This window comes from Cetorhinus maximus, chromosome 6 (assembly GCF_964194155.1).
Source record: "Cetorhinus maximus chromosome 6, sCetMax3.hap1.1, whole genome shotgun sequence".
NCBI classification, from domain to species: Eukaryota; Metazoa; Chordata; class Chondrichthyes; order Lamniformes; family Cetorhinidae; genus Cetorhinus; species Cetorhinus maximus.
The window spans coordinates 8353960-8381844 of record NC_135884.1 but is presented as its reverse complement, the minus strand read 5'-3'; the positions used below and the strand labels follow the sequence as shown (position 1 = coordinate 8381844).

The following is a 27885-nucleotide window of genomic DNA, read 5'->3' as shown; positions in this document are numbered from 1 at the left end:
GAGTGGGCAAAGATCTGGCAGATGGAGTATAATGTGGGAAAATGTGCATGTTGTCCAATTGTCCGATACGGACTTGAAACGTCAACTCTGTTTCTCTCTCCACAGATGCTGTCGGACCTGCTTGAGTTTTTCCAGCATTTTCTGTTTTTGTTTCAGATTTACGGCATCCGCAGTATTTTGCTTTTGTGCTAATACCTGGAATGGGTGGGTTGTCTTATGAGGAAAGGTTGGACAGACTAGGTTTGTATCCGCTGGAGTTTAGAAGAGTAACAGGCAACTTGATTGAAACAGACAAGATCCTGAGGGGTCTTGACAAGGTCTATGTGGCGATTTTGTTTTCTCTTGTGGGAAAATCTCGTACTAGGGCTCACTGTATTTAAAAATAAGGGCTTTCCCATTTAAAACAAAGATGAGGCAATTTTTTTTCCACTCAGAGGGTCACGAGTCTTTGGAACTCTTCCTGAAAAGGTGGTGGAAGCAGAGTCTTTGAATATTTTTAAGGCTGAGGTGGATAGATTCTTGGTAAGCAAGGGGCTGATAGGTTATCGGTGGTAGGTGGGATGCAGATTTCAGGCTACTGTCAGATCAGCCATGATCTTATTAGGTGGTGGAGCAGGCTCGAGGTGCTGAATGGTCTACTCCTGCTCCTTGATGGTTTGCCTCAATTGATCCTTTCCTGGATGTAGAGGATGCAGTGATGAGCTGGTCTCTGTCCTGTATCAATACTGCACGAACTGGCTTTGGGAACCAGGTCAGGAAGGCTGTCATCAAGGATGGATGGCTAAAGGTTGTCACTAGAAGTATACATGGGGCCAGATCTTACAATCGCAAATCAGGCAGGCCCGGCTCCCCTCCCACCCTCAACGCCTGTGCTTGGGTAAAATATGGCGTGATGTCATCAAGTCGCCATTCTGATACCATCCTGTCAGTCTCCGATATGAAAGGTTGAAATTGTAAGCCCGCTTGCTATTTTGGGGAAAAAAAAAGCTATTGAAGCTTGTTAAAAAGCTAACTACATTGCCCACTCCATTTGGGAAAAGCATTGGAAGTGATTTATGCCAGGTAAAAGGAGACGGCCCAAGGTCGGATGAAATGGCTGGCAAACGGGACCGTGACTGCATGTAGCAGCAGCGAGTGCTGCTGAAGGTGGTAGCGTTTGGCTGTTAGTGGACTTTATTTGTTTAGTTTTTATAGGCTGACATAATAATTAAGGAGAGAGAGAGAGGGAAGGGGACCTTCAATTTGGTGGCCTAACCCCTCTCCTGCCGGACGAAATGCCCTAGACACCCAATTGGATGCACAGCCTCCCTTCACAGCACTAATTGGCTGGCGTTTCCACTGGCTGGCCACTAATTGGCCGGCTGATGCTTGATTTGATGTGCTGAAATGGCAGGGGTGGGAAAGTGGGACTGTATACCTCCCATTCTGCCTCTCTTACCCTGCCAGAAACTATAAAATCCAGCCCACGGTGTCTTTATCTTACAACATCCTTAATAGTCATTAACATTTTGTCTAACTGTCTTTTTAAAATTTGAGTGCATTGCCTGGTCAGTGTTTGGAGCTGTGAATGCTAATATGGGAGTTGTATTTCTTGCCTTTTTTTAATGGGAGTTGTCTGTACACCATTGTTCACAACAGCTTGAGGTACTGGTACTTCTGACCCATTGCCATCAACATGAGCTTCCCCAAGCAGCAAAATAAAGCACCTAGCACTCCATCCAAATAGGGTGGCACATATAAGCTCACCTGACAGGCAAACAGTTGGCAAATGCATTGTCACCCTATGATCAGTCTCCATGGTCCCCCATAGCCACTCCATCAAATTCTACCTGCTGTGAGATACTGCCAAAACTACACAGAAGCACTGTCGGATTAGGGTGTGTGTGTTGATGGATTCTAACCCAAGACCAATTCCAATGTTTAAAATTCACTTTTATTTTAGTTAAAAATTACATCTCGGAACACAAATTGGAACATGTTCAGATCAGGAGTAGTACGTGGAGGACAGAAATGATTGTTACTATGGTGAGGTGGTGCATACTGTAGGGCTGTGCCCAGTACTGGAGTTCTCCTTTCGATAGTGAGACAAACCGTAGGGCCTAATTTCAAAAGTAACTTTGCAACTGTGACTGTAGGATAGTTCATTTTGTGACTAGTGCCTTCATTTGATTCCGGTGGGCCATGATACATGCTCCTGGGGAAGATGGTGATGTGCAGAAGGTTAGCAGCTTCTGATTTGCTGGTATATGGAGTAGGTCTAAACACTGAACTTCAACATTTGACAGAAAGAGCTTGAAAAACTCAGCAGGTCTGGCTGCATCTGTGGAGAGAGAAACAGAGTTAACGTTTCAGGTCCGATATGACTCTTCTTCAGAACGTTAACTTTGTTTCTCAGGTGCTGCCAGACCTGCTTGAATTTTTCCATCACTTTCTGTTTTTATTTCAGATCTCCAGAATCAGCACTATTTTGTTTTCATTCAACTTTTGACATCTCATTCACACCTGATAATGAGGAGGAGGTCCAAACAGAGACTGCCCTGTTTGGTGTTGGCAGGCCTGGGGCAGGGTTACTCTTGGCTGACTTGATGGTGGAATCTGAAGACTGCCCAGTTTTCGGTTTCCACATTTTGGTGAGGTACAGAATCCGTGACATGCCAGATTCTCAGAGCTGGTTTGGTGGGGTGATGTGCAGTGTACCCAAGGCTGAGTGAAACACTTCTCTCAATGCTTTCATCAGCTGTAGGCGCGCAAACATCTGGTTGAATAAGTGTTCCAATGGTTCCTGTGGAGTGAGAAGCACTGAGTAGCAGTAAAATTCTGAACAGCACAGAGCAAGTGGCCTAAGTTATTTGAGAAATGATTGTAGGATTGTTTTTTTTTTCCTCTCTATACCAACTCTTCAGAGTGAGCTGACAGTCTGCCTTCAACAAGCTGCTCTATAACCTTCTGCTTGAAAGAGTAGGGGAGGCTGAGTCTGCTTTGTTGTTGTTTGAAAGTGAGGGGAGATATATTGTGGCCCTCCCACACAATGCTTTCTCTCTTTCCCTCCACATTGGTCCAACCATAAGGATACATCGGCCTTCCTTTCCTTTTAATGACACAACTGAAAGTGACCTCACTAAATGAAGAGCTGTTCTCAATCAGCATCTTGCCTTTCCTTGGTTCCAGTACACTAGGCTTTACAAGGAATTGGTTTTTACCCTATTTCCCATGTTTGAAAACACCAAAGCAATGCTCAGCAAACATTAGGTCACTTTATGAACATATAGATGAACCAATTGAAATGGCAGGGGGGGGGGGGGGGGGGGGGGTGGCGCTGGAGTACTGATGAAGTGAAATTTCCTCCAATTAAATATTGGGAACACCAAATCCATTGTCTTTGACCCATGAATGACCCACAAACTCCATTCCCTAGCCACTGACTCCACCCGTCTCCCTGTCTGCAGCTGTTTGCAACCTTGGTGTTGCATGTGACTCTGAGATGAGGTTCTAACCACATCTGGGGCATCACTAAGGCCACCAATTCCTGCCTCCATAACATGGCCTGTTTCTGCCCCTGACTCTGCTGCTGCAACCCATATCCATACCTCTGTTATCTCTAGACTTGGCTATTCTGTCGTCGTCATCAACACACTGCTGTCCAGCATTCATCTTCTAGCCTCCCATCTTGCACACCACCATTACCTTGAGGTCATCCAAAACCTTGCTGTCTATATCCTAAATTGCACCAAATCCTGTTCCCTTATCACCCCTTTGTTCACTGACCTACAATGGCTTCCATTTAAGCAAAGCCTCAATTTTAAAATGCTTTCAAGTCCCTCCAAGGCCCTATCTCTCTCCATCTCTGCAACATCCTCCAGACCTACAACCCTCTGAGATACTTGCATTCCAACACTGCACACACACATCTTGTATTAATTGCTCCAATTGCCGCGTCTTCAGCTGCTAAGGCCCTGAATTCCCTCCCTACACTACTTTTCCTTGTTCTCCTTTTTAAGCTTCTCTTTGAAACCTGCTTCTTGCTCTTTGTGTGGGTTTGTCTTCAAATATTGTTAACTCTTGTGTGAAGTACCTTGAAATATTTCAGTATGTCAGGGACACTATATGAATGCAAGATGGTAGAGTAACAATATAACCCCAGGTCGCAGTGAATAATCTGATATTTGTTTGACAAACCTTGGGTGAAATTCATCTGATTTTATAGTTTAAATTTCCCATTTTGTGTTTGTATTGACCTTTTTACCAAAATCATTGAAGAGGATTTTCACCATTTTCCCCCACCAACTCGCAAGTAATGTGATTTGCTTGGGTCACAGTTGGTTCCAGGTTTAGGACTATAGTGAATCTGGGCTTTGAGCTCTGCACTCTTATTGAAATTTTGCTTCCCAGTTTGTGCTCAGCTATATTGTGTTTCACTTTCTCTCTCTCTCTCTCTCCTAATTTCAAAACCCACTGGACACTTCATGATTGTTTAGTCTATTGGCTTTCAGTTTTTTTTAAACATTTGATTAGTGCAGGTAATCTGGCAACACATCTACGTGTTATGAATGGCATCGTAGTGATGTATGGTGAACTGATTGGACATAGTGTCAATGAGTTAACCTTTACTTTCCAGGAAACCCTATCCCCATCCTCTAATGACATCCGTAAACAGATTCTATTGTTGAAACTGATTTGTCAGCGGGATCTTTCTCCAAAGGGATTTTTAATCAAAATGAAGAGTCAGGATATTAATAATAAATGTGCTGGAGTACAGTGCAAGAGATCAAACTCGAACTTGTATCTTCCTGACTGTACCTAACCAACCCTCCATTTCTTTTCTAGTCTGAACTTTAAGAAATGTACTTCAAAATTCTCCAAGTTCCTCCACCTTGGGCTAGGCAGGGGGTAGAGTGAAGAGGAGATATTGGCCGTGATTCATGCTCCAGATTGCTGGTGCAATGTTCCTTGAAGCTGATTCAAGATACCTCACTTTTGAGTATCTAGTATCTATAGCACTGAAGCTCAGTCAGCAACTTCTGTAGGTGGGAAAAATTATGGAGAGGGGTCAAAGAGATTTAAAAATGGGGGAGAAAGAGCAAAGTCTTATATAAAAAGGGGAAAAGAAACAATCTGCACAAGGTGAGGTCAATACTGAGATTCTTATCTCTTAGTCCTATGAAAATTGATCTATTTTCCTTCCTCATTTCACCCACCATTGAGTTTGGTCACACAGTGATAGTAGAACAATTAATTTTCCAATATTGATACTCACTCCAAGTATGTGTACATGGTTGTAATAGGAGCTGAAATCTATGCTGAGGTTTACAAGAAACTTGCAGACCTAAAACACAAGTTATAATGGGAAGAGAGTATTCAGTAATTGATAAAGTCTAGCGCTTTTCACATCCAGAAGATATCACAAAGTGCTTTACAGCCATTATTCACAGTTGTAACGTAGGAAATACGTTAGCTGAATTGCACACAGCAAGCCCCCATAAGCGACAATGTGATTTGTCCATGTCACCTGTCTTGGGTGATGGCTGAGGGATAATGTTGACCAGTTCTTCCCCACTCCTCTTTGAACAACACGTTTTGGGATTTTTTGCAATTACCTGAGAGGGTAGATGGGTCCTGGATTTCATTTCTCCTCTGAATGACTGCACCTACAGCTGCACAGCACTCCCTCAGTACTGCACTGCAGTGGCAGCCTAGCTTATGCGCTCAAGCCTTTGGAGGATGACTCTAACGCACTACTTTCTGATTTAGTGGCAAGAGTATTACCACTAGGCTGCGTCTGACATTTAACAATCTGCAACTGTTTCTCCTCCTTCCCAAGGGACAGGACACCACGAAAGAGCTAGGAAATTAAGGGGATGAGAGAAAAATCAGTTGTTGAGATGCCTATGAAGCTTTCCAAGGGAAGAAGAGGTGAACCCGAGGAGATTTTTAAAAAAATTCGTTCATGGGATGTGTCATTGGCAAAGCCAGCATTTGTTGCCCATTCCTAATTGCCCTTGAACACAACAGAGGACAGTTGAGAGTCAACCAATTGCTGTGGGTCTGGAGTCCCACGCAGGCCAGACCGGGCAAGGATGGCAGATTTATTAATTGAATTTAAATTCCACCAGCTGCCATGGCGGGATGTGAACCCAAGTCCCCAGAGCATTAGCCTGGACCTTTGGTTTGCTAGTCCTGTGACATTACCATGACACAACCATCTCCTTTAAGGACACCATTCCAGTGAGGATGGTAACGACTGAAAAGATCATCTTTAAATGGAGTAGATGATAAATCAATCATCTAGAGCTATACACTTGCTGTCACATAAGGTGTGACGTGTGACTTTTGGATGCTGTCGTTTGAATTTTTATTTTTCTTGCTCAGTACATCAAAGTTTTTAAGACAGTGCATCTTGACTCTCAAGTAGCCTGGATACCTAACATTCCAACTCTCTTGCCTAGTTGGGCTTGTGTAAAACATGAAATAAATGCAATGCAGTTAGGTGAGTTTAGAAACATTTGGCTTTGCGGGGGGGTGAAGAGCTACGCTAATTAGTAGCTCTTACAAAGCGATGGACATGGGCAGAATGGCCTCCTGTGCCGTAAGATTCTAGGATAATAATACTACAGACATTTTAGTTGAAAAGAAAGTCTTCACTGCTTGTCAGTTCTACTTACTATCTCAGTGCTGATAGTCAGGTGAATCCCTTTAGCTGAACTCAAGGACTGTGTAGTCTGGCAAAGTACTTCCCGGAATGGAATAATATAATTATACAGTAACAGCCACTCCCCCTGCACAAGGATGAAACTATGGTTACTCTTCCAAGATAAATGTTTGTTTTTTACATTCAAGTTACATCTAAACATTGATCTTAAAAATGAGAAGACCCATCCCACTGAACCATCAACGTCCTTACACTTTTTGCCTCGGGCTTCTTAATTTAAAAAAAACTGCATTTAAGTATTTTTGATTTGAGTAAAGAAAGGTTTACCGATCGTTCATTTCCAGGGTTCAGTGGCAATTAGAAATTAAGTGCAACTTCGGTTATACATACATACAAGGGTTTACACAGTTCAATGGCTTCACCTAATGAAAAAGTGCAAACTTAGTAGCAAGTTTCGATCAGCCAAGAAAGTCGATGTTTAGCCTGCTTTATACCTACTGCTTGATATACAGGGCTATCTGGTTGTTCAATTTGATCATGTTATCATGTGCTTAGCAGGGGCAGTCAAACCCCAGAACAGTAAAGTTAGTTCTGATCCCTAGGTACTCCTTACTCTGGAGCCAGTTCAAAGGGATGTTGGCTATACACATTCAAGTTTCACAGTGAGTCATGCCATTCAGCTTGTTCATGCTGAGCTCATGGTTTAGCTGTTTGCCTGACAAAGACTCACTCATGTTTGTCCATTGTCCAATGACCAACTGAAGACTATCCTCAGTGGTGGACAGAGAATAGGGTACAGCCAGACCAGATGTCAGGTCGGTTTTTTCCCAGAGGATAGTATGTGGTGGAACAAGGTTCTGGTTTTTGTGGTGTGTGCAGGCTCTCTGCAAATTTTATAAAGACAGATGGACAGGTTCCTGGTTGGAGCTCTCGCTTGGGACTTGAGCAAGTTGTATGATCCTTCAGGGAGACTATGCGTGTGCCCCATCCCTAGCAAATTAACCTTAAAATTATGGCTAGGCTGTTCAAGGGTGATATTAAGGGAACACTTCCTCACACAAAGGGTAACAGAAATCTAGAAATCTCTCCCCTTAAAATGCTGTCAAGACTGGAAGTCAATTGAAAAATTCAAAACTGAGAATTTTGTTAGGCAAGGGTACTAAGGGCAAGTGGTTCTATATTACTCTCTACCCCTCTGGATTTCTCTTCTAACTTGTTTTGGAGATTCTAGCATGGTGGTGGGTTTCAGTGTGTGTAGGCACCTATTTGCTTATGTGAAATAGGCTATGAAAGATTTAATGATCTTTTAAAAAATAAATATTTAAATGGAAGACCTAATTGCACTGGTCAAAAACAGAAAATAAGTTTCAGAACCATCCTGTGGCACAATCCATTAGCGTGCTCATGTAGTAAGTACACTGACAGGTTGCAGGATTGTGATCCTCACGTGGGACACATAAATTCTCTCCATTATTCCACTTAAGGACTGTGTAGTCTGGCAAAGTACTTCCAGGATAAGCAGCTGAGATGTTTCTCTTGAGGGGTGAATGGTGGGTATGTGACCCTGTGCTTGCCACCCTCAAAAACCCATTGTCAAAAGTGCCAGTAGGTTTACACATGGGGCAGCTGCCCCTTAAAGGAACAGTTTGTGGTGCCTTTTTCTCCACAACCTTTTGTTCCTAATTACTGTAACACATTTCACTCCTGTCGAATCTCATTGCTGATCAGGGATATAGTACCTCTTTCTGAAGCGCAGAAAAATTCAACTGGGATGTTTCTGGGAACTTTGGGTACAATCCTGAGAAAGCAAGGAAAATCTGTTTTACTGTTTAAAAACCATAAGAGTAATATTTGGAATTATTTTTTAAAGACAACTCTTACCACAGATAAATTCTACAGAAAGCAGTCTTGTAAACCTGAATACAATCTGTTTGTTTCTTAACAGCTACTTTTTTTGAGCCGATGATTATCATTCTATTTCAATTAATTTCCCAATTATCTGTGTGACCCTAATTTTTGTGATGTTTCTGTTCCCGTCCACCCTTCTGGAGGGATAATGAGGTGGTGGGAGTGGGGGAATGGGATGTGGGGACCAGAATTGGGGGAGAAAAATGACTCTGGGATTGACTTGTCTCTAAGTTAATGTGCGTAGTGTAACCTTTGTGGCAACTATAAGCTGATGTCTGAGCAGGGATCTCAATCAGGAAGGTTAATGATACTCCAAAATACCAAGGACAATCGAACAGCCAGCCAATAGGACTTGAAGGAATAGACTTGTCACTGGGAGCTGGGTTTCTTTCTATATCCCTCCAGCTGTGTCTCAAGTAATATAGTGGTCCTGGGGAGAGGTGTGTGCAGAAAGATCTAAATTAAAATAGTGCCTTTCAAAACCTCAAATATTTTATAACCAAGGAAGTACTTTTGAAGTCTAATCACAGTTGTCAATGGCAGTAACTTTCCCACAAACAACAAGTTGAGCAGGTTGTGTTTATACTCATTGGAGTTTAGAACAATGAGAGGTGATCTTATTGAAACATATAAGATTCTGAGGGGCTCAACAGGGTAGATGCTGAGAGGGTGTTTCCTCTCATGGGGGAATCTAGAATGAGTGGGCACAGTTAAAGATAAGGAACCTCCCATTTAAGACAGAGATGAGGAAAAATGTCTTCTGAGGGTTATTACTATTTGGAATTCTCTTCCACAGAGAGCAGTGGAGGCTGGGTCATTGACTATATTCAAGGCGGAGTTGGACAGATTTTTGATCAACAAAGGAGTTGAGGGTTATGGGGGACAGACAAGAAAGTGGAGTTAAAGTCACAATCAGATTAGCCATTATCTTAATGACGGAGCAGGCTTGATGGCTGAATGGCCCATTCCTCCTATTTCTTATGATCTTATCATGACCAGATAATCTACTTTTGTGATGTTCATTGAGGGATAAATATTGGCCAGAACACTACAGAGTACTCCCCTGATCTTCTTTGAAATAGTTCCATGGGATCTATTACATCCACCTGAGATGGGGCCTTGGTTTAATGTCTCATTGGAAATACAGCATGACTGACAGTGTTCTCTCTACTTGTAGTAACCCATTTGGTTTGGTGACTTGGCCATATTGTTTGATTGGTTGACCAAAACAAAAATTAATATAGGATAATGTGCTCTTGGCAGATCCCCTGCTCCTTTGTTCCAATGGAATCCAACTTCCAATTTACCTTGAAGAAGGGTAATATATTTCTCTATCAGATTAGCAGCTCACAAACTTATTGAAACTGAAGTTTTACACTCTGGGTAAATGGAATGCTGCAGTGAGGCAAGTGAACCAAAGACCTGGATCCAATGCCTGGTTGTTGTTGAGTTAACTGATCAGTGCCAGGGTGGTGGTGAGGGCACAGCAGTTATCTCCTGGACAGGGCAGAAATTGGCCCAGGATCTCTGCTTCTGATTGCAAAGCAGCATTCCCCTGCTGGAACGTATCTGCTCATTTCTAACGAGGACTGATAGCCCTTAGTTGTCACAATATTGACTGCCTACACTTGTATGAAGGTCGGGCCAGGCGGGTGAGGAACTGAAGGTATTTGTGGACCTCCAACATGAGTCAGTGCGAGGAGAAAAGATTCATTTTGAAAACCATATATGAAGACCCCTCCTATCCCTCTGCTAACATTGAATGTAAAAAAAAAAATGAGGAGAATCAAATCCCACAAACCAGTGTGTCCATCGTTAAATCATGGTCACTAATTTCCTAGTTTAAAATAAAAGTCTCATCAGTCACCAAAGAACTCCCCATAAAATCTGAGACACTGTATTCTTGCCGACTCCTTCAATATTGAACAACAATGAATCAACTACTAACTTATGAACTGTTTTGGTGCTGCTGTTATTTGCTGGCTGGGTAATTAAGGGCTGCTGTCAATGGCAAGAGTCAAACACATCTGCCACCAAGAGCACCCCTGCGAATGTAAAGCTAGTTTGAAATTTCCGTTCTAACTAATGAATTCGGTTGTGGCTGAAGTGTCAGGTGAATCTATGCTTGTCTTTATTCTGCTTGATGTGTTACCTTGCCCATCCTGAGTAACAATATACTTGAAATTCTGGGGTTTAGGAGAGAGCTGAATGATAACATACCCAACCCAAAGAATAACCAAGCAGACTGCCCAATTTCCTAACCAATAATGAAAGACTGTAGTTTGTACCTTGCTGAACAGACTTGTTGAAATGATCAAATAACGTTGCAAGCCTCGCACAGTTGTACATAACAAATGCTCCACTCTTTGTTCCTTTGGTAGAGATGTTGACTGCTTGTGTCACTTCCAAGTTCAGCTAAAATTCACGGCATGGGTGAGAGAGAGAGGAAAGTGAATTTCTGATGGGAATAACTGTTTCTTTTCATTTTTCAACTTGACCTGTGGAAATTTCTTGGCCTCAATTTCTGAGATTGAAAATCAAGTAGTTGTGGCAATATAATGCCCTTTAAGGGGACTGGAGCGCATCGTCAGCCCTGGGAACGCCATTTTGACTTGGTTCGATAAGTTTCCTTTGAAAGTTTTGTTTTGTGTTATAGTGCCCCTTCAAAGGGGCTGTCAATTTATTTGTTTGTCTTCAAAGGAGCACACAATTCTCTTTAAAAAGGAAAAATCAAATGGCTGACTTTCAGCTTTAGTGAAAGAAGCCCAAGCCATCTGTTAATGACAGAGGGAAATACAAGATCCAGTCAACCTGTCCAAAAGATAAGAGGTGGGGTACAAGGGAATGGAGGAAGGCTATTCAGTCCATCCATCACAAGAATTAAATTGGTCTGTTACAGTATTCGTATTGTAAAGAGAGTGTTTGTTTACTTCCACTCCCAACCCACACATTCATTTTGCTTGATTACTATATGTAAAGAAATAATTCCTGACATCAGCCCTAATTTTCCACTGTCTGAACCAGTTCTATACCATTTGCCATCTCGAAGACTTCTCAAGTATGCTTTTAGTTGCCTCCCTGCAATGATGAACATGCTGAGAGTAATGTTAAGTCCTCTAACTTCTTTTGTGGCTCTTCCCTGCAGTGTTTCTGGAATATGTGACTTGTGCACAGCATCTTCCATTGAATAGGAATTGCTGGGGCTTCCTTGTGGGGAAGGGAGGAAGTCAGTTTGGCCTGATCTTGTGCACCAGCTGGCTATGAACTGGCTTTGGGCAGTCTCCTCCTCACCTTTTATAAAAGTGACACCACAAGACTTGCAAGAAAAGTAGACGATGAGAAAGTCAGGAAGATAAACAAAAAACATGTTCCCTCGCCTTCCCCTAAACTACGTCGGCTGCAGTTGGAACACATTGGATTACTTACTGGACTGCGGTGTGCTGTCGCTAACAGCTCAAACCTGATGGTGGCTGAGGTCATGCTGCTGATGATTTCAGACCACGAATCCCCTACGAAGGAATGCAATAAACTTAATGGGAAAGCGTTTGCTCAGTTCTAATGAGTCAATCTCGTCTGCAGATAGCAATCCTGCCTACCCACAGCCTGACTATAGCTTTAATCTCTTCTCTCTAGAAGCCAGTCTAATTGCCATATATAGTATTGGCTATTTAAAAGGTTTCTTTGGTAACATTTTTATTCAAAAGTCAACTGCAGAACAAACACCACCTATTTTCCCTTTATACTCCTGAAGGCCTAACTTGTAACCTATCCCATCATTTTTATTTTGTTTTTGCCTCAATGAACAATGATCTCTGTCACAAACATCAATGGTAGCTACAGAGATAAGCTACACTACTCACTGCCTTAACCAGCTGAACACTGAAGGCAAGTTGTTTCTTTTAAACTGCTGTGCATCATATAATCTGATCCCCACTGAACACATTTCTCTAGGCACCTTGGCACTTGTGCCACTAACACGCTCAGCAGTGGGACTGTCTTCATGATTCGTCCAAAGAGAACCATGTTGAGACATCCCATTGTCAAGGCCACTGATACCACAATCTAAAGGGAAGGAACAGGGATTGGGTCACACTCTGACCAGGAGGCTGGATAATGGATCTTGTACCTTGCACTAGGTTTCCATACTTCATCACAGATGCTTCCTGCATTTGAGACCTTCGAAACCTGGAGGAAAGGTAGTGAGTGAACATGTAAGTATGTAATTTGCTTGAAATCTCTTGCATTCTATAATTTCACCTGGTTCCAAATTAGCAATGCTTTTAAAGTAATTAAATACTACCCAAAAAAGTGATATTATTAAGACTAGGCTGGATTTAAAATGTCATTTAAATGAAGTAAATTATGTAAGATTAGTGAAATTGCACGCTGCATCACTAGAAAGGGCCAGATCTGATCTGGGCAGTACATCCTACTGTTGTTCTAAGGGCAGTGGGGTCAAATTGACTTCTGTAATACCCTCCAAAGGGCAGAGTCTATCCATTGTGAGAGGCAATAGTTTAGTTAGGAACTTCCCTTTAGAGGAAATGAGAGACTTCTGCTACATTAAGTCATGGTATCTGAACTACAAGTAGTTTGCTTGCTCGCCTTCTCAGACATATTATGGTGCATTGAGAATCCAGAAGGGAAATATTACCAGGCTTAACTTGCGCAATGGTACATTTGTAGCACTTTTAAAATCTCATACTGCAAACCCTTTTTCTCCAGGAATTGAGTACTTACTGATAGAATGGGCATAAAATACTAAATCTTGGTCAGGTCATTGGTTAGGACAAGCAATTTTATTATTCACATAACTGTATTTTCATTCCTCCTTTTCATTTGGAAAAAGCACAGAAAATCACAGGGTTGTTGAGGGATATTATGCTGCCCCAATTCACAGTTTGCATTGTTTTATATAGTGGATAGATTTCTGGTTATCAAAGATCAAGGGATGTGTGGATAGTGCAGGAAAATAGCATCGAGGCAGAAGATCGGCCATGATCAAGTTGAATGGTGAAGCAGACTCAAGGGGTCTACTCCTCCTGTTTCCTATGTTCCTTTCTGGCAATGTTTGGATAATATTTTCAGAAGCCAACAACTTGAATTTATATAGTGCTAATCACTTCATGTTTATCAAATAAAAGTAATCCACAGAACTTTACAAGCTTGGACAATAAGCAAAAGTCGGCGGGGAGGGGGGGCAATAGGGAAAAGACTGAACTTTTGAGGGGTCTTTTGGAGGAGGAGATGGTGACAGCACAGTGTGGTGCCTAGGCTGGTTTGAGGGGGCGGATGCAGAAAAGATATGCACATTAGAGCAGACTACACTGTGCTGTCACCATCTCCTCCTCCAAAAGACCCCTCAAAAGTTCCCTTTATCTATACATTCAGTCTTTTCTTTATTGCCCCCCCATCCCCGCCGACTTTTGCTTATTGTCCAAGCTTGTAAAGTTCTGTGGATTATTTTTATTTGATAAACATAAAGTGATTAGCACTATATAAATTCAAGTTGTTGGCTTCTGAAAATATTATCCAAACATTGCCAGAAAGGAACATAGGAAACAGGAGGAGTAGACCCCTTGAGTCTGCTCCACCATTCAACTAGATCATGGCCGATCTTCTGCCTCGATGCTATTTTCCTGCACTATCCACACATCCCTTGATCTTTAATAACCAGAAATCTATCCATCTGTCTCACTATATAAAAAAATGCAAACTGTGAATTGGCAGGTGCATCTTCAGTCAGACTTGGAGCTGCAGAAGTAACATGGAGAGACATGAAGACTTGGGCTTGGAGAGTTAAAATAGGTCCTGATCAGTTCATTTTTCCTTTGGTGTCACTTCGGCTCAGTGTTTATAATGTACAGAAACCAATATGTGGGGCAGGATTTGCCCTTGGCGGGGGCGGGTGGGAAGCCGGCCGTTGCCTGCAATTGGCTCCTCACCATGATTTCACGCGGGTGGGCCAATTAAGGCCCGCCCTGCATGGATCGCGAGCAGCATCGCTGAGCGCTGCCTGTGCGGGCGGGCGGGGTGGGGGGAAGAGAGCCGGGCCTAGTGTGATCTTTGTGCATGTGTGAGAAAGAGCACTTCACTCTCCCTGAGACTTAAAAAAAAATGAAGAGAATGAAAATTTGTCCCCTCGTGACTCTGTCACAAGAGCTGGGATATGTTCTTAATTCAAAAATAAAAGTTTTTATTTAATGTTTATTTGCTTTGGGAAACTTCATCCTGCCCGTGGATGAGGTATCCTAAAAAACGTAAAGGCCGCTTTAGCAAATTTTAGATTCACTCCCTCAGACACATGATATAAATAATTATTGCTGATTATTGGGGCATCAACTGTCCACAGTTACAGTCTGGAGTCCAAAGATAAATCTTTATTGTTTAAGGCCCAGATTTTCGCGACTGAGGTGGGTAGCTCAAGTTGAGAAATTTCCCTGCATTCAAATGGCCCTGCTGAGTTTGAGTTTCTCTCCTGTGTGAGTCTCAACCGCCCCTTTCCCCTACCAGTGAAAACTGGTTCTGTCGGAAATGGAGCAGGAGATCTGCGTCCAGATCCATCCCGCCTGCCACTTTTAAAAGTCCGAAGAGTCTTCCCAACTCTGCAAAAATCCAGCCCTAAATTTCCAAGTTCCCATTGACTTTGAACTGTCGCTGCAAGAGACTTAAAGTTTGTCCTGAAGAACTTGTTTGAGTCAGGATTCTGAGAGGCTGGCCTCATGCCTTTAGAGTTCCATTCTGATTAGTAGTTTTGATAAGACTTTCTTTGATATCATTAAAGGGGAAGAAAGGGCTGAGATGGTATTCTCTATTTTTGTGTTTCTCTCCTTTGCTGTCCTCTATATATGGGCCAGGACATAGTATCCCAAGATTTATCAAATTTAAGATCAAATCTCTCTTTTCCCCAATTAGCCCTCACTCTCTGTCTTTCCCATGTGCGCATGCTTTTTTCTCCCCCTTCTCCCAATGAGTTCCAAAACTGGGATTAATCAAAATTTTAAATTTGGCAGCATAGTACAGGTCTGGTATGATCAACCCTTCCTTGTCTTATATGTGGAGAACTTTGCCTTTTATGTGCAGTTGGGAAACACTAAAGGAAATAACTTACATTTACAGAACGCTTTTCGAGGTCTCCAAGCACCTCACAGCCAATGAATTATTTTTGAAATGCAGCAGTCAGTTTGCACACAGCAAAGTGCCACAAACAGCATGAGATGAAGGAATATTGTTGGCAGGGACGTCTCTGCTCTGCGGATTGTGCCTTTTGATTGGTTAAGTCCACCCAAATGGGCAGATGTGGTCTGTTTAGTCTCAACCAAAAGGTGCCACCTCTGACAATACAGCATTTCCTTTAGTATTGCACTGAATTGTCGGCTTAATTTTGTGCTCCAGGCTGTAGGGCACTTGGAGTTCTGTGCTCTTCAGATGCACAGCCAATATTATGGCAGAGAACTGCATGTATTTTGAATTAGGGTCTACTGTACTTTTGTATGTTAGTGTTATTTTTTAGCTTGAGCTAATAGTTTCTGATTGAAGGAGCAGGTTCGATGGGCCATATGCTTTATAAATATTCCTGCTCCTATTTCTTGTATTCGAAGAGCCATATGGTCTATTCCTTTTCCCATAAGATGTAGGAGCAGAAGTAGGCCATTCAGCCCATCGAGTCCGCTCTGCCATTCAATGAGATCATGGCTGATCTGATAATCTTCAACTCCACTTTCCTGCCTTTTCCCCATAACCCTTGATTCCCTTACTGATTAAAAACCTGTCTATCTCAGACTTGAATATATTTAATGACCCATCCTCTACAGCCCTCTGCGGTAAAGAATTCCACAGATTCACTACCCTCTGAGAGAAATTCCTCCTCATCTCTGTTTTAAATGGGCGCCCCCTTACTCTGAGATTATGCCCTCTGGTCCTACACTCTCCTGCAAGGGGAAACAACCTCTCAGCATCTACCCTGTCAAGCTCCCTAAGAATCTTATATGTTTCAAAAAGGTCACCTTTCATTCTTCTAGAATCCAATGAGTACAGGCCCAACCTACTCAACCTTTCCTCATAAAAATCCCTCCATACCCGAGATCAACCTAGTGAACCTTCTCTGGACTGCCTCCAATGCCAGTATATCTTTCCTTAGAAAAGGGGACCAAAACTGTTCACAGTATTCTAGGTGTGGTCTAATTGTGCTTTGTATAGTTTTAGCAAGACTTCCCTATTTTTATACTCCATTCCCTTTGAAATAAAGGGCAATATTCCATTTTCCTATTTCTTTAGTATTCAATATGGTGCATTCTTTGATTGGAAAGATTGTGCAAAGTGGTTTCACATACTCTTTACATTGCACCATTCACAACCTCCCAATGATGTCCCAAAGTGCTTTATGACCAATAAACTACTTTTGAAGTGCAATCACTGTTATAATGTAGGGAATGTGGCAGCCAGTTAGCACACAGTAAGGTGCTATGAACAGCAATGTGACAATAATCAGATAATTTGTCTGTGATCTGGGGGTGATAAATAACGGCCAGCATAATTTTCAGGGCATATTTCAATGTTAAATGGTTCACCCGGAGGCTTGTTGAAGTTGTGTATAAAGAATCCCGGATAAGTTTTAATTCATCACACAGGCATGGGCATGTGGAAGCTAATGTTTGCGTTGAACACAAAGTAACGGGGGAAGACAGCCTGAATTGTGACACCCCTTATTTTATGTGCAGATCAGCTGCAAAAGTGACTTACTGGAAGTAATGAACAGCATTGATGTGAGAGCTTTCGCCAGTTATTTTCACTGGCCCACAGACGAGGTGCCTCTGTGGATGAAAGAAAAATACACTGTAAATGTTTGGATCTCACGGACTAGAATCCAGCACCCCCAAGTTAATTACAGAATAAATCTGCTTCTACACTTCTGAACATGTTGGGTGGCAGTGTGGTGATTCATGTGCCATGCAAATGATCCTTTCACAGTGAGGGGTCACTTCAGTGCCAAATTATGAATGTTGCAACTAGCTGTTCATTCGTTTTTGAGAGAAAAAAGTGCGACTAAAGTTTTGAAACAGTTTGAATTTCATGTCCTGGCTACTTTAAACTGAAATAGCTACTGAGAATCCTCCACTCAGTTCAAGCTACCAAACCACCAGGTTAAATTTGATCTGTTCATCCACAAAGTTCACTTTGATCTTCGCCCACTGCCTAATTTTACAGGCCAAAAGAAATGGTTTCACTCAAACACCTGAAGAAACCATGCAAATGATATGTGACTGGAATAACCTACCAGACAGGGTGGAAGAGATGCAGGTTTTAGACATTAGGCGAGGAGAGTTCTAATACTAGTGGATGAGCTCCTGAATGGGCTCCGTTCTAATGGGAATCCTCTGCGGCTCTATCTAAGAACATGGCTAGGCCTATCAGCCTCCTGAGCCTAATCTGCCATTCAGTAACATGGCCTATCTGTACCTGTCAAACTAACCTGAGTCACTCGATCAATACTAGTATCCAGGATTCGCCAGAGTAGGTCAATCTTCTGCTGTTGAAATTCCTCCTCGCAGCCCACTATATGGATCACCAGGCACTCCTCTGCATCCTCCTAAGACACAATACACATTCTGGTGATTTTTAAAAACATTTTTGTTTCTGAATTCATTTTAATCAGAGCCATCGTGCCTATGCCAGCTCTTTGAAAGGGCTTTACAATTATTCCCTATAGTCCTTAGAATTTATCCAATTCTATTTTGAAAGTTATTATTGAACCTGCTTCCACCACCCTTTCAGATCGTGCATTCCAGGTCTTCATAACTCTGGTTTTGTGAAAGCAAAATCCTCATAACCACTTTTGCCAATCACCACAAATCTGTTTACTCACTCATTATTATGTTAAATAATCTTTTACTGTGACAAATCTAATCCCCTGTTCCGGCGTGCCAGGCACTGCATTAACCAAAATGGTTCGGTGGGTTGCACTGCCACTTTGCACAGTTTACGGAATGCAGCTGTCTCTTGCAGGATGAACATGTCCATCCGTCATTTGGTAGTTTACAGGACAAAACCATCCATAATTTAACACGGGCAGTGTCACAGGCACAGCTGGTTCAGAAATGTCACAATGTGACACAATTCTGAGGCTGACACTGAATCACTGGAGGGAGCTTTACAAGGAGGCGTCCCTCAGCAAACAGACTTGTAGGTTAGAGCAGGAATCAACAGGGCACATTTAGTCGTTAAAGCGTATGCTTCATTAGAGTGAGCGTTCCTTTCACTGACCTGTAAGACTATGTTTTGAAGTTCTCCTATCTGTCTCAAGGCTTCTTCCTGCACTGTACAAAGTAGAATTAATTATATTAGTTAACATCTGACAGTGCCAATAAGTAAATACCTCTCTGAGTTCACATACAGAAAGAATTATGTGCTTTAGCTATTAGCTTATCACTTTCAAACGATCCATTCAGTATACACTGCCACAATCATACCAGACTCCCCATCGGCTCTATTCCCATTCTGGATGCATAAATTGTGTTGGTTCATAGTTGTAGCTACAGAGCAAGTAACAACTGAGTTTAAACAAATTTTACAGTTCAGTCCACCAGATTTGTAGTTTATGTTTTCTCAAGTATTGATCAAATCTAAGGCTTTCTCCCCATCAGCTTCCTGTTGCAGCCATTCTTGTTTTCATCTTACAATAATTATAGCTTTTGCTCCTCTGAATCTTCCTTTTTTTGTCTCTACCGAGCTTCAATTACATGTATTTGTTACACTGTATTGAAATCAAGAATCCCAGGATCGAGAAAATTGGAACACTCTTGCTGTCTCTCTCTCTCTCTCTCAACACCCACAGGTTTTAAAATTCAAACTAGGCTTCATCTGACCATTACTACTTACTGCACTGTCTGTTCCCTTTCCAATCTTCATGTTGTCTTGCATTAAGAAATGAGTCCCTTCACCTGGATTCTCAGTTTGAAGCTTCTAACTTAGTGACTTTACAGATATCGCCACAATTTAATGCAAAGAAAGTTTAATAGGATATAAGCTATTGATCATTTGACTTCAATTACAATAATACTGCCTCGCAGCAAAGAACAAATTTGCATTCATAAAGCACCTTTCACAGGACATCCCTAAGTGCTTCAGTCAGTGAAGTGCAATCACTGTACAGAAATGTGACAGCCAATTTGTGCACAGAAAGATCTCATATAGCAATGAGGTAATGACCAGATCATTTGTTTTTGGTGTTTATTTAATGTTAGCTGGGAGAACTCTGCTGTTCTTCCTCCAAGTGCCATGACAGCATTGTCGCACAATTGATACAGGAAGTAAGTGTGACAACAGGATATGCATACACCTTACAGCCAACAGGTAAGAACAATTCTGACTGAGTGGTTTCCGGGCAAGTCACTAGTATTTGTGCATGCTATAACTATCTATGTCACACAATTTCTGAACTTATTCAACCTTTTGGCATGTTTATTCTACCACACCTGATCAGGTCAGTTCCTCTAACTTCCACTTTATTTCAAGAGCTGCAGTAAACCACCACAGAAGTATGTTTAAACAAATTTAAACCATGCTCAAAGTTTCCTAAATTTGCACTATGATCCTTTTACAAGTTGGACAATCTAAATGTTCTACTTCCTACATCCTACCCTTTAATTAAATGGAAAACTATTAATGCTGTGTTTCAATTTCCTCTTTCCAAGAACAGAGCTCCACAATGTCTACAAATTCTTAATTCACCTGTCAATCAAACAACATATGCAACTCCTCTGCAACCTGACATCTCGCTCAAAGAATAAAGAGAAATTACACTACCTAGCCTTAAAGGTACATAATGCTCCTTTGTACTATTCCCTTCTTGGAGAGTGGGAGACAAACCTGAAATCTTTTTTCATCACTTCTGACTTACTGTGTAATGTTGGAGTTTGACTTTATATATCTGGGTCAAACTTGTGGAAACCCATCAGCGTGGTTAACAGCTTCAAAATCAAACTACCAAGAGCCACAAAAGTAGTGATGGTTTATTCTGATATGGAGAGATTGCTATCTGTACACTATCTACTCAAATGTGCAGAATCTGGGTATGGGTTAGCAAATGTCAAGCCTTGGTGATCAGGTGCACACAGAAATACTGATAGTTTTAACTGGTTAGAAATGTGCAGCTTGCTGGTACTGAGCATTGGAAATCCCCTTCGGCTTGACCAGCTGGGATTACGATGTTAACTTGAGGCACCTGCAGGATTGTCTGGAACCAAATGGGAAGACAATGGCAGGTTTGTCTCACCAGGCCCAAAAATTTACCCATCAGCAGTTTCAAGCAACAGTTTCTGACCAGGACTCCTTAGGTTTTGATATGTGAAGTCTCCACTCTGATGTGTATAGATTAGTGAATCTCCATGCGTACATTTCAGTGCAATTTCACCACCCCTTGTTTTAAATGATCTACCAGATGATTCACTGGATAAATATGCAAGTTGCAGCGTACACACCTTATTTCATTTAGTGCTGTTTTAACTGCCACGTTCAGAAGATTGTGCTTTACATACAAGACCAAAATTTGGGAATGCTTATCTTCCACTTTGCAATATTTAGAGAGAGAGAGAGAGGGCTTTCAACTTAATGATAGAATCAGAACAAAATTATGTTCCCATATTGCTAAAAAATGAGGAAGGGGAACTTTCAAACATCCTTATTTTTTTAAGAACAAAGTCAGGACCTACCCAAAGCCATGTCCAAGTTGGCATCGTAACCTTCTAGTCCCTTCTCCTTCACAAATTGCCTTAAATGCACCTTGAACAAAACATCTTTTGGTAGCCTATTATGTGTCTGGTCTGAAGGGGTCTCAAACTTCCCGAGCTGTGTATAAATGGACTCCGACAGAATCTTCTTGAAGTTGGAAACTCCTCCTTCGTTGGATATGGTTTGCCGGGTGGATGGCCAAGTGACTCTCAATAACTTCAGAAAGTTGCAGACGGAGGATTTTAGGGGAAGATTTGGCGTTGTATGCACTACATAGCTAAAGGAAGAAAGGTGGGTTAAAAGTGAGAGAAATTTGAGCAACACAAAAATCTAAGGCTGTACCGACACACATTACTGACCATCAACTTTCTGAAACACTGGCCCCCAGAACTATAAAAGCCCAAGATCACTGAGTTCAGTTAGTGGAAATAGCTTTTACACAAGAACATACATTTGTATTGAACCTGTCATCAGGTACGTCAGAGAAATAAACATTTGCGCAGTGACAGAAATTTTAAATATGATCTTTTTTTGAGGAGGTTATCAAAGGTCTGCAGTATTGAGATGGAGGGATTCAGGGAAGGGGTTCTAGACAGTTGGGTTGAGACAGTTGAGTGCTCTACCACTGAAGGTTAGTGCAGAGAGATAGGGATGTACAGGAAACAAGATTCAGAGAACCAGGGTTATGAGCTGATGTAGGCCGAGGGGTTTGCAAAGGCAGGTTCGGTCAAGGCGGTTTGAAAACAAGTATTCTGAATTCAGTGTGAGATTGACTAGGACACAGGAGTTTGTGTCGAATGGAGTTTGGGAGGCTGGAAGTAATGAAAACCAGGGCCATGGGGGCAGGTGATCTTGTGGATGTCGAAATGGACAGTTGGTGGATAGGATATGTAGTTTGAAACTCCTGTAGGGATTGAAAAAGAGACTCAAACTTGCACACTTTGTGACTGTGAGCAATCAGGAAGGGGAATGGAACCAGAGGCAAAGGACATTTTAGATGTGAATGGGTCTTTAAGTATCAGATTTCCTCCCCCTCTTCTCCTGAATGCACCAACTCTGAGATGTAGTACCGTGGCTACTGGCAGTCCTAGAGCCTTGTGCATTCTGTAAATGGATAAAAACATGCGGGAGTTTAAGTCTCCTGGAAGTGCCAATGTTTCAACTGTTTGCAAACAATTCCCAGTGGTAGTTCAATGTAGTTGTGAACCATTTTAAATGGGTTAATAATCACAATGATTGCATTAATTAACACTTTGACACAAGGAGGAAGTTAAACTTTCTTGATTTACTTTAAAAAGTGTTTTTAAATATTAGTATCAGCTTTGGAGCTCCTGCCTTGCAGGGTACAATCAATGCCTACGTTCCACAAACTAGAAGTCTTCAGGAACACATTGTAAGCGAGCAGGTTGAGGTGGTTATTTAAGTAAAGCTCACCCTTGCTGCCTTAACACTATGGCCAGATGATCCACTAGTAGGATGGTTCGTAAGTGACTAACTGTAAGTGATTCAGGTCCTTTATTCCCCTGCAAAGCGACGCAATTCAGAATCACACATTTCTTCTTCGCCAATGGGACGTTTAAAGTTCTTGTGTAGAAAGGGAGATTGCTCAAGACTTGCATGAAGAGGGCAGGACGGTCCAGACGAATCACCAGCCCACTGTCCGTCTGCTTGCAGCTTTGAATGTAGAGGCGATGACGGTACTCTGACAACAATCTTTCTATGAGATCTTCAGGAACCTGAAACCATTTGAAGACTTGGGTTATTTACAATTATTTTGCATCTCGAGGGATAACAATTTAAAAAGAAAAACAGAACATGTCGAGCAGGCCAATTGGTATCTGTACTAGGAAAGATAGGCCAAATTTGGGTATAATCTAAGAACGACAAGAGTGATATCAGACAATTTGACGCCGGGTCACATCAGGAGATTAGGGCAGATGGACAAAGAGGGAAGTTTTAAGGAGCATCTGAAAAGAATGGAGAGATTTAGGGAGGCAATCCTGGAGGTTTCATCACATGACTTGACCCATGCTCCAGCCATTAGTCTGCCAACACATCCATCCTTGTGATGCACTGCCTTCCTACACCAACTGGATAGCAAAAAGACTCATTGACCAATTGGATGATGCTTGACTGTCAGCCAACGGCCTTTTTCCCCCCCATTTTCAACATTTTTATATCTTGTAAAGAGAAACGTTCAAAGATGACAAAAAAATCTATTTTAATGTCCCAACGATTTTTCTGCAGGGTTGCACACAGCAGTGTCCTGGAGATTGATCTTCAATTCCTGGAGACTCCAGGCTTCTGGAGGGTTAACAACCCATGGCCTAGGCAGTTGAAGGTACGGCCACCAATGGTGGAGTGGTAAATTGAAGGAATGTGCATGAGTCCAAAATGGGGGCAGTGATCTTGGAGGGGTGCAGGGATGGAGGAGGTTACAATGACCAGAAGGAGCAATGCTATGGATGGATTTGAAAATAGGGAATTTTAAGATCAAGGCATTGCTGCTTAACCGGGAGCCAGTACTGGTCAGCAAGCACAGTGGTGATAGGTGAGTGGGGTTTGGTGTGAAACACGACTGAGATCAACTTTTACCTTTTATTTATTTATTTCATGGGGAAGGGGAACCATGAACAAATATTAGATCCTCAGTCCCTATTAATTATTGCTAAAACAAGCAGCTATGTGGCCCATGTTTGCTTTGGGCCTCCATCATGTGGTTGATTTTGGTAAGTGCACTTCACCATGCAGGTCAGAGGGGTTTTTGATCTTTCTTACTGTGGTATATATTAGCTATATATATATATATATATATGGGATCTTTTACATCTATCTGAGCAGGCAAATGGGGCCATGGTTTAATGTCTCATCCAAAAGACGGCACCTCCAACAGTGCAGCACTCCCTCTGTACTGCACTGAAGTGTCAGTCTTGATTTTTGTCCTCAAGCCCTGGAGTGGGATTTGAACCTGGAGTCTCAGAGGCAAATGTGCTACCAACTGAGCCACAGCTGACACACAGCTATGCAGTGATTTCCTGCTCATCTGAGATGCACCTCATTGGTTGAATTGCTGGTGAGCTGACACATCAATAGAAACGACCACAAAAATTTTTTGGGGTGGGGGCAGAAATACTTTAAATTGTAAAGCAACAAGCTAAGAATTATGACCTACAATCAAAGTGCAATGCTATATTTGGGTCTGACTCTGCTACCTTGGTCAAAACAGGCAATTGAAATTTCCTGCAGCATTAAGTGCCTACAGTTTAGAGTTTTGTATTGTTATTCAATGCTCACTTCTAGCTGCTAAAACTCGAGCTGAATGTCGTAGTACTAAAGCATTTAGTAAACTTGTTCTGCAAAATATTCTTTTGCACTATAATGTGAACTGATTAAATACCTTTCCTAGCGTTTTGAATGATTTGAGTGTTTGGTGATTAATAATCAAAATAAAATCACATGTGGCTTCCTTCAGGCTCTGTCCATGAGGCTGGACTGGGTTGAGCTGTCACAGGCTCTGTGTGCTGGAGGGACAGAATAGGATAGCACCTAGCCACAGAGGCTGGTTAACCTCTTCTAATGAGTCCTTAATGATTTACTTCCAATTCTATTGGCTGTGTTTCTGCTCCCACTGCTGCTTCTTGGTCAAAAAGCACTGACGTGGACTGTGGCATAGTGCCACACACCAAACCAAGCCCTCCAGTATCTCCCCTAAGTCCCCATCCTTCATGTGTGATCCAACACGGTGATTGCTTGATGTACATTTTCTGTGGCTCACTGACTCACTCAATGTCTACACATATATGCCCAGTTATCTGCACACCAAGCATCAGCAGGAATCCTGCTATTTTTCTCCTCCTTTCTTAGCGTGTGGGTGGAGGGCAACTGTAATTCAACTACAGCCCTCTGATCACTTTGGTAATACGAGCAGAAAAAATACTTTTTAAAAGGTGTGAAACTTGTAAATGTTAATGTTGAGAGGGACTTGAGTGTACTCGTACAAGGAACACAAAGTTAGCATGAAGGTACGGCAAGAAATTAATGAGACAAATGGCACGTTGGTCTTGGTTGCAAGGGGTTTGGTGAGACCACACCTGGAGTACTGTGCGCAGTTTTGGTCTCCATATTTAAGGAAGGATATACTTGTATTGGAGGAGGTACGTGAAGATTCACTAGGCTGGTTCCTGAAAGGGATTAGAGGGTTGTCCTATTATGAGAGACAGAGTAAATTGGGTCAATGTTCAACAAGCATATTTTAATCAATATTTGCCAAAGCTATGACTTAAATTCTATCCCTGTGTGAGACAGCCTCACCCAAAATAACTTGTCCTACTACTTAACACCAAAGATGTTGAACAGACTTGTTTTGTCTATGTTGTAGCTGCTGCTGCTGCTGAATCCACTCATTAAATACTGAGGGACTGAATTGAAAATGTCATGGCAATAACATGTACAATTTTTACTAGGAGAGATATGTAACCACAATGTTGGAGATACCTCATCTTGAGGGATACTGAGCCATTTGAGTAATGCTCACATATTTTGCACCTTCAACAGCAGAATGACAGTCAACTGAAAAGATCAGAAGTTTGGTTACTCTTCGCTTAATACAATCCAAAAATAATTTCAGTGTCACACACGTTTTCTCTTTACTCCTGTATCTTCCTATGTGTTAAGTATCCACAGAATTTTTCTATTTTAAAATGCAATAAGCTGTGCCTCAAAGACTCCATTAGGTGAAGCATTCCTAGCTCCAACAACTTGCTATGTAAACTCGGGTGACCTATATGTTCTGGTTTTGCTGGGACAGTCCCTGGCTGAGGCACTGTGTCCATGGGAAAACAATGCCTTGAAGACTTCCCAATTCACAAAATTCATCCCTGAATAAATACCCGAACTATTAATGGCCACAGATACAAATCAGCAGTCACTTAACCCAGCGCTACCCTGTAGAAAGTTAATAAAATTGGTGGGACACTGGCAGGACAGGTTCTGATTAGTGGGAGGGCTGTCAAACTCCCGTTTTCAACCAGTAGGAGTGGTGGACTCGCATTAAGAGACTTTAACTTACACAGAGCTCATGCTCTGTGGCCGCAATGCGAATGCTCCACGTGTCCCCCACCCAAAATGAATCCCAGTATAGTCCCGATTGCATGCAGCTTTTTCCCATGAAATTCATAGTCATAAAATTATACAGCACAGAAACAGGCCCTTCAGTCCATCAAGCACCTATCTATTCCAATCCCATTTTCCAGCACTTGGCCCATAGCCCTGTTCTCTTCACTCCTCAAAGTCAAAATGCTGAATAACGGGAACTGCTAGCCACTGGGCCCACAAGTGATGGCTCCAGGCCAGGCTATGCAAATGTCCTGAGAGCCGGAATCAATGTGCACCTGGCAGCCTCGGGTGGTGTGGCTGGGTCCCTGGACTCGGTTTAGGAACCGTGGTCAAGAAACAGTCTCCTAACACTTCTCACTCTCCTGACTATTTCAAACTGGTGACCCCTTGTCCAATGCCATGCCCCACCCAGAGGAAAATAGTCCTGTGCACAGTAGGAGGCCATTCAGCCCTTCCAGCCTGTTCTGCCATTCGACTAGATGATTTGCAGGCATTCTGCTCTATCCCAACTCTTCATAATTGGAGGGAAAAAAAACTCTTTATAAAGATCTTCACTTTTTGCATTCTCTGCTCCAGTGGTAACAATCCCAATATAATTTCGCCCCTTATTTTGGGCTGTTAAGGTGTTGCCTCATTTCAGTGCCTTGTGCTTTGGCCAATCTGGGGTGGAAGAGCCTCTTTGACCTTTGCCCCGTGACCTACCCCCCCCCTCACTCCGGGCCTGCGGCCTAGCTCCGCTCGCCCACCTGACCCCGCGGGTAAAGTTTGCTCAGGGCGGCTCTGGGCGCTATCCAGTCGCGGCCTCTCAGGTTGCGCCCGCTGCTCTCCTTGAACCAGACCCGGCCGGCCTGGCCCTGGCACGGGCCCCGCAGCGCCGCCTCCAGTGCGGCCCAGCAGCCGGCGAGGCTGAAGTCCGGAGCGGCCGCCGCCGCCGCCTGGCGCTCGCTCTCCATCCCAACTGACACATCCCCTCCCCCCCACCCCAACCCCCAAGAACACCGCTTCCGGGTCACCCGGAAACTTCCGGTTCTACTGGGTTGCCATGGAAACCTCAATGCTCCCTGAATGAACCAGAGGCTTTAAACCCCATGGACTCTCAGCATCCCAAAGGTCTCTGTTAAATGCCTCAGTGTAAAACCAAGGGAGGATGTGCAGGGTTAGGGGCAGAAGGTGGGGGAATGGCACCAGGTGAATTGCTCGTTCGGAGAGCCAGTGCTGACACGATGGGCCAAATGGCCTCCTGCGCGGTAACAATTCTGTGATTCTGTGAAGTATACTGCGGCTGCTCCACACTAAAAGACCGACTGATTTTCCCTCCGTCATAAGGTCAGAAGATGTTCGCGACGTTCGGCACCATTCGCGACTCATGAGATACTGAAACAGTCCGTGTCCAGACCTGTTCAATATTCAGACTGGGGCTGATAAGCGGCAAGTAACATTCACGCCACACAAGTGCCAGCCAAAGATCATCTCCAATAAGAAAGAAT

At 42.6% G+C, this 27885-nt stretch overlaps 1 protein-coding gene across 3 annotated transcripts; it reads right to left on the bottom strand.

The window, feature by feature from the left end:
• Positions 1–1915: 1915 nt before the first annotated feature.
• On the bottom strand, positions 1916–27363 carry dalrd3 (DALR anticodon binding domain containing 3). Of its 3 annotated transcripts, none has more exons than XM_078543135.1 (13): positions 27145–27363; positions 22718–23019; positions 21265–21560; positions 18818–18870; positions 18027–18143; positions 17297–17367; positions 12681–12739; positions 11981–12063; positions 10843–10969; positions 8386–8444; positions 6660–6773; positions 5255–5323; positions 1916–2782 (listed from the first exon to the last, which is right to left on the bottom strand). In XM_078543135.1, exons 1-13 carry the CDS (start codon positions 27349–27351, stop codon positions 2663–2665), a joined length of 1677 nt encoding a protein of 558 aa, XP_078399261.1. In that variant the 5' UTR covers positions 27352–27363; the 3' UTR covers positions 1916–2662. The 3 variants fall into 3 exon arrangements, with proteins under 3 accessions (XP_078399261.1, XP_078399263.1, XP_078399262.1); XM_078543137.1 differs by lacking the exon at positions 27145–27363 and adding an exon at positions 24681–25018; XM_078543136.1 differs by lacking the exon at positions 6660–6773.
• Between the last annotated feature and the right edge of the window lie 522 nt (positions 27364–27885).